Source organism: Parasteatoda tepidariorum, chromosome 5 (assembly GCF_043381705.1).
Source record: "Parasteatoda tepidariorum isolate YZ-2023 chromosome 5, CAS_Ptep_4.0, whole genome shotgun sequence".
NCBI classification, from domain to species: domain Eukaryota; kingdom Metazoa; phylum Arthropoda; class Arachnida; order Araneae; family Theridiidae; genus Parasteatoda; species Parasteatoda tepidariorum.
Window position 1 is genome coordinate 37,736,758 of NC_092208.1, and position 7,504 is coordinate 37,744,261.

Below are 7,504 nucleotides of genomic sequence, written 5' to 3' on the forward strand. Positions count from 1 at the left end.
ATGGACAAGACTTCTGACAATTCCGGAACAGCTTATCAGGATCACATCATGATGAAAAGGACACGCAAAACTAGTGTTCCTACGTTTTATACCAACACAGATTTGAGGTAAAAAGGCACACTTCGTACATTCCTTGTAACCTTATGCATTAAGGAAAATCATTTACTGCTTCCTAGTATGGAAGTGAAAGAGGGAAAGATTCTAAGAATAACTCTTCCTTTGAAATATAAATCTATTTATATTTCAATGGTATGTTTTCAGTCTTGAATTCCCAAAGTAGAATCTATCTGCGCTTATTCTTTAACAAAGACATTTTATGAAAACGAAAGAGTTTTAATTCTTTTATTAATACCAAAGTATTTAATTTTTGTATTATATATATAACAAAGTCTGATATAAAATACTTTTTTTTTACAGTTATCTCGCGGGGAGACTTTTAGAAACTTTGCTAAAATGCCATTAATTCTAGAAGTTCTACTTTTGAAGTTGCTACCACTCTTTAAAAACTTTTTTGCATTAAAAATTTTACCCGACATTATGCGTTTTTTGGACTGTCTGGAAAACAAATCAATGTCTACTGTGGGATGAAAGAGAAGAATTTTGTTATTGTGTAAGAAAAGGAGAGATATAACTCATCAAAAACCGGTTTATTTGTCTAGTGAAACTGCAATACTTTCGATCTCAGTTTTGAACTGCTTTTATGCTTCAATTTCCTATAAACCGGTTTTAGAAGATTTTAGCACTTCTTTTCTCTTATAATTATTGGTCAAAATTTGAAAATATTTGTGTTCTCTCTCACTTAACCTTTATTCACTTATTAATCTTAATTACCTCACTTATATATTAGTCCTGATTCAGGTTTTTTTCCATACTACATTATTTTATTTACAAGGTTTCCAAAAAACAGACGCATGTGTTACATGAGGGATACTACATGGAAGTGCTAAAAAAAAGGGCTAAATTTTTCTAATGATATGGAATTCAAGACAACAAATTATTTTAACATGAAAATTTTTATTCACAGGAGCAAAAATAATAGAAATTATGTCAAAACCAGGGATAATCAAGTCACATTTGCCATTTCATCTCATACCTTGGTCGAAAGATGCCAAATACATCTACGTCGCCAGGAATCCCAAAGATTGTTGCGTGTCATATTTCCTTTACTCCAAGCATATGCCAGGAAATAACTGCGAAGAGACTTTTGACCAGTTTTTTGAACATTTCATGACAGGATTACCGGAGACCGTCTATTTCGGAGATTATTTTGACCACGTGCTGTCCTGGTACTCTCAGAGGTTTGTATAAAATGTTCACTTGTTATCCTGCTAGTTATTAAGTTTCCACAGATCGGAAAATATTGTTTTTATTATTCCAGCAAATCTGAACATTCTTTAGTCAAAAACATTATTATTTGACCATTGTTGTCGAGTTAAAAAGAAAGCAGTAATACTATATCAGTTCTCGAACTCATGACCAGTAGACTACTGTATTTATAGCTTGTAAGAAGCTTGCTCTACTATGTGCGGTTCCGCAGTGGACTGATCGTAAAGACATGGTTCCCAGTAGAACACCGAAGTCAAGCATCACTGGCTGCAGTGAGTAAGCGGGTGGGTGACCACTTTGATCAGCCTGCGTAGTGACCCTGGGTGCGCGGTATCGGTCCTAGTTAAACTGTTTTACCATAAAGTAATCGACTTCACACGCAGAACGTCGGGATACTGAAACAGAGGAATCATCATCAAAATTGCGATGGCATGTCTTCGGATCATCCTCAGGGATGTTTCCCAGACCGCAGCCATTAGCCCATTGTGCAGCTCTAGTGCGACGTAAATGATGTACCTACCTATCTACTTCTGCTATACAATTCTTTCTTTATAGTAATCTGCAACTTTTCCCAGTGATCACGATAAATTTTAAAATAATCTGCTATATTTCCACGTGCTATGTGGCACTTTACATAATAATCTGCACATCTCAACGTGCTACGTGACACTTTACATAATAATCTGCACATCTCCACGTGCTATGTGACACTTTTCATAACAATCTGCACATCTCCACGTGTTACGTCACACTTAGCTCTCATTACAATAAAGATGTGGAAACTTGCCTACCACTAAAGAGAACAAGTTTGTAAAAGAAAGCATTTTCTTGGGAATAAGGGTCATGTTTCATAATTACTACTTTGAAAACTATTTAAACTTGTAATAAACAATTTGTATTAAATTCTAGAAAATTGATTTTAAAATATTCAGCTCAATTACAAATGAAGTAACCAAAGCCGGACAAAAATGTTGTCTTTTTACCTAACTGCGCATATATAAAGCACAACTCGCAGAAAAACTAGTGGGGTTTTTTTCCCGCTAGAAATAATAAGAAGAATTCCAATGTTTTTTCTAATTTTAAAAATCTTCCTAGGTCGTATGGTGGTTGAAGTTTTCATCATTCATAACTTGAACCGGATTCGACTCCCCATAGTAAAGCTAAACTTAAAACAAACTTAACTGTTATGTATCAAGTAGTAACCATATTCTTAAGTAGATTTTATTGTAACTAATTGTTGTAAAGATATGCTGTTTCCAATCCGTAGGCTTTATATTAACAATGATGAAGTGGTATTAAGTGCTTTTCATGACAGATTCCGAGAAAAGTAGCTTGATTATATTTTTCTTTCTCTTAATAATGCTATGAAAGCTAAAATAGTCAGAAAACTGATAAACGAGGTTTGTTCTTGAAAAAAAAAAGTTTTTGCAACGTATAGTTTGTCATAAAGCAGGGATCCCACAGGCAACTAAAAATAAAGTGATAGAAAAACTCAATTAATTTTTATTTATTTTTAATCTCTTTAATAATTCAATCATAACAACTATGACTTGCATTTCAAATTATTAACAATTGCCCGAGACAGTCCTGTATAGAGATACCAAATATATATAAATCTCAAGTTCGAATTNGCAAGGCTAGAAAATCGACCAATGATTGCCGCTAAAAATGTCATATGCCAAATCTAGATGAGGTGGCTCAACATATAGCGCTTTTAAAAAGGGAAACTAAAAATAACCAGAGAGTTTTTCTTTTGTACGTCAAAGTTTAGAAGACAAAGACTGATACTTATGTTTTTAACAAAGTTGTGAATCGTTCATGGTTATTATTTTTTAAAAACATAACATTTTGTTTACACAGGTTTTTCCATTGCAATTCACTTATTTCAATTTTTAATAGACTTAATTATAGCCAAAATTTTAACCTTTTTTAAAAGATATCAGTTTTAGAAATTTTATCTTAAGATTTTATACTAGAGCACATTTCTAATAGGTTTAACGAATTACATGAATTCATATTTATTTTAATGACTTAGTATTTACTAAAAAGATGTAATTTTTTTAAAAAAAAATGTTGTTATATGGATTTGAATGATTGTTTTGAATTCTTAGAATTTTGTGCATATGCAATAAGTTAATAGCGAGCGAAACGAGCTTGGTTTGCGAAGCGAACCATATAAGATTGCGTAGCAATTTTGGGGGGTTATCGAGCGTTAGCGAGCAGGGGGCGCAGCCCAATAGTAATGTACTATTATCTGGTTTATACTTCACATAACAGCAACAAACTGTTTAAAAACTCCTGAAAAATTATTTAAAATTATTGAATTTCAACACAGTATCAAACATATACAATCCAAAGTCGATTACGATCACAAACATTGGAATTGGAAACATGTTTTCTTCAAAAATTTCAATATATAGACCAACTGTAATAAACTAAGTCTAGCTATGTCCGTAAAGGCTGCCTGACTGGTCAGAATGCATTTTCTCCGGTTGTGTTTTAGTAGTTTGAAATTCACTCAAATGGGTCGTTCTCAGATATTGGTCAAAAAACAAAATTTATTGTTTTAATACCTGATGCATGTTTAATGCGAGTGGTTGTGTCTATAACAGGGTTCGCATGGTCCTCAAGAGCTTAAAAAGTGGTAGCAAAATTAAAAATATAAAAAATACTTTTTAATAGTTTAATATGGACCACTATGCTTAATATTTCCAAATTATATAATTAAGGTTTTTTCTTTTAAATTCTAAAGTGAAAACTAATAAGAAAGTAATTTGAAACTTCCTTATCAGAATATTAATAAAACTTTTACATTATCTGAAAAAACATTAGAACCAATGTCTATGATGAAAAATCCACTAGCATAGGTCGCTTACGTTTTATAACTTCTATATATTTTTTTCACCATTCTCAATGCAATCGCAATAATTATTTGGCAATATGTTGGCGAAACGTGGTAACATTTGTATGAATCTTACTTTAAGGCACAGTCGTCGGTGAACTTAAAACCTATTTGAAAATGTCAGGAACATTTAAATAGTGTGTAGTGTTACATTCAAAGTATTTGTATTTTTTTACTAACTAACAATATTAAAACTAATACATTATTTCTTTATTTTATTTCCAGAAACAATCCAAATGTTTTATTTGTAACTTATGAGGAATTAAAAGAAGACATTGATGCTGCCATCTTGAAAATGGCGTCTTTTATTGATGATGAGAAATATGCCCAACCTATAAGAGAGAACCCAGAAATCTTGGAGAACATCAAACAATACAGTAGTGTAAAAGCAGCCAAAGAATTTGTGACGAAACAATCAGAGGTAAAAGCAAAAATGAATGTAGAAGAATTGGCAAACTCATCCGGGCATAATACCATAAAAGAACATTTAGTGGTTGAGAATGATTCTCTTAAACCTGCGGTTAGTGATAAAAGAAGTGGACCTAACGTAAATTCGTCAGAAAGGTTTAAGCTTATGCGCGAGCTTGTAAGAAAAGGTGTCATTGGTGATTGGAAAAACTATTTTTCAGAAGATCAAAGTCGACGAATCGATGAAAAATTTGAAAAGATGGCTAAAGGCACTGACTTATCTCATTTCTTTACGAAATACATGTGAAAAATGCAATATCAATATTTTATTTATGAAGGAGCAGTTTAATATGTAATATGAGATTATTAAAAGTTTAATCACTCTTTACTCGTTGCATCTTAAGATATTATGTATACATTTATGGGTATACCACTCCTTACCACTATTACCTATTTCCTTACCACTTTCTGTAAAAATGGCACATTTAGCATCACTGCAAAATGGAGCGTGTACTTTTGTGAACAGAAATGCAACGTAAACCTATTATTTGGGTTCTCAACGAAGGCGTTAAAACCTCTCAGTCAATAATGAAGATTTGAAATCTTGGGTTCGGAATTTCTAGAGAGTCTTTAATAAACTATAAATGAAATTAGTATTGAGCGCAAATTAAAATTCCAATTTTTCCTAACCGTAACTTATTCGTTTTTCACTTCGGAAGACGCTGAAATTGTTGCTCATTTAACGTTACCCGACGGGCATCTACAAACTTGAGTCACTGAGGCGAAGAACTTTACCGTTGCCACACTGCTACAAATACCCATTCAATCAAAGGGGGACCACATTCACATATCACACAACAGAGTACATCAGATAGGGGAAAATATCCATGCCCTGAGCGGGAGTCGAACCCGCAACCATTGGTTTTTTGATCGGCCACCCAACCGGCAATCATCGGTTTTGGCAGTTTTGGTTTGTCAATACAGCGAATGGCATTTTTGGTTTGTCAAAACAGCTGATGGCAGTTTTGGTTTGTCAAAACAGCGAATGGCAGTTTTGGTTTGTCAAAACAGCTGATGGCAGTTTTGGTTTGTTATCAAAAAACTCTATTTACATTTCTGACTCAGCATAAAATATCTGTTCTTAGAGCAGCTACCTTATTAAAATTGTTAACGTTGTTTAACGATGTTATTTAACGCTCGTGCTTTTTTTGTCAATAACAGTAAAATATCGTAATATGCGATGTAACCTAATGATTTTAGCTTCGAACTGCGCCATTATCTTCGAATGAATTTGAAACTTATATGTTCTTGTGGCTTCCTTAAATTTAGCCTGTAAACCATATTTATTCCTTTAAGACACGCATTTTTTCAAAAAAAGTATTTCTACAGAGCTTTAGAAGCATTTCAACATTTATTTTCTCAAACTTTTAACTCGTAAAGGGGATTTTATCAAAGGAAATTTAACTTGGGGTATCAAATTGTTAACTTGCAAAATACCATTCTCTTATTTGCTTTCTAAATTTGTTTCCCTCAATATTAGCTAAACTAAAAAAGCACAGGTGATTGATTGCAAGTGAAACTATTAACGATTATAAACACATTTTGTTATAATATATGAGGAAAATAATGAATAATTAAACGTTTAATTAAAACTGCAGAGTGATATAATTTATCTTTAAACCTATTCTTAATAATTTTACACGCAAATTTTTTTTTACAAAATTAGAATACAAAAATCCGTTGCCAACATAGACATATTCATCGTTAGGTTGTTTTGAACAGATTGAAGGTATTGTTTATGAAGTATCATAACAAAAAAACAAATTAAAAAATTTTTTTCAATTACACGGAGATTTTGAAATTATACAAGTACTTGTTGCCTTAATCGGGATTTCAAATCAGAAATTAGTTTATATCCAGAAGCTGCAGATGTTTTTTGAAATGAGGGATTTGTATGAATCTACACCCTTGTGCAAATTAATTGAAGCAAACTTTTTTTTTTCGTGTTTTTTTAAAGAAGATGTTTCGGGGTTTTTTCGGTTACAATGGGGTTGGACCTTTGCAGCCTATTGACGGTATGATGCGTTCTGAGCAGTACATTACTATTCTGGGTAAAAAAAGTTGTTCCAGAGTTGAAGAAACGATACCCTGATGGAACAGGGATTTTTCAACAGGATTTAGCTCCTTGCCATACGTCCAAAATTGTCAAGAAATTCATGTCTGAGAATCAAATTGAGACATTGGAATGGCCAGGGAACTCTCCGGATATCAACCCAATTGAGAATCTCGGGGCCATATACAAGAATCGCCCATTAAATATGGACTGTACAACTACGGAGAAGCTAATCACGGCGTTAATTCATGTGTGGTACAAGGACACAAACATTATAAATGACTGTAAAAAATAGCGGAATCCATGCCGAATCATGTCCAAATGTTATTAAAGTGTCGTGGAGATCATATTACGTACTAAAAATTCTTGAGTTTGTAAAAATTTAAATAAAATAGCATTTTTTCTTAGTTTTCTGAATTTATTGAGTTTGTTTCAATTAATTTGCACAAGGGTGTAAATACGTTATGTATAACAAGGAGTCGCACATATATTGCAAAAATTGTTAATAAATTGCATTAATATAGCGTAAAGAAAGTCAATGCTTTGGCCATATTAATACAATATTAGAAAGCACTCTTCTTTTGCAGATGTAATCATGTCAACTGATGCCAAGATTATTATTCTCAGTATTTTATTTTCCGGCTTTTTAATTTTTTTTAAAAATTTTTGAGTATGTTTTTTTAAATATTTTATATATATATATAAATACATGACATATTCATATAATTAATAAATACAATAATATAAACACTAGG

The 7,504-nt window shown here is 32.3% G+C and overlaps 1 protein-coding gene across 1 annotated transcript; it reads left to right on the forward strand.

Annotated features, from left to right (window-relative positions):
* Nucleotides 1–1,043: 1,043 nt before the first annotated feature.
* Nucleotides 1,044–5,024, forward strand: LOC107443897 (sulfotransferase 1E1; the record flags this gene model as incomplete). Its single annotated transcript, XM_016057908.3, is given in 2 exon segments — nt 1,044–1,298; nt 4,454–5,024. Coding segments are annotated over 2 exon segments (745 nt in total), but the record flags the coding sequence as incomplete, so codon positions are not given.
* Nucleotides 5,025–7,504: the final 2,480 nt, after the last annotated feature.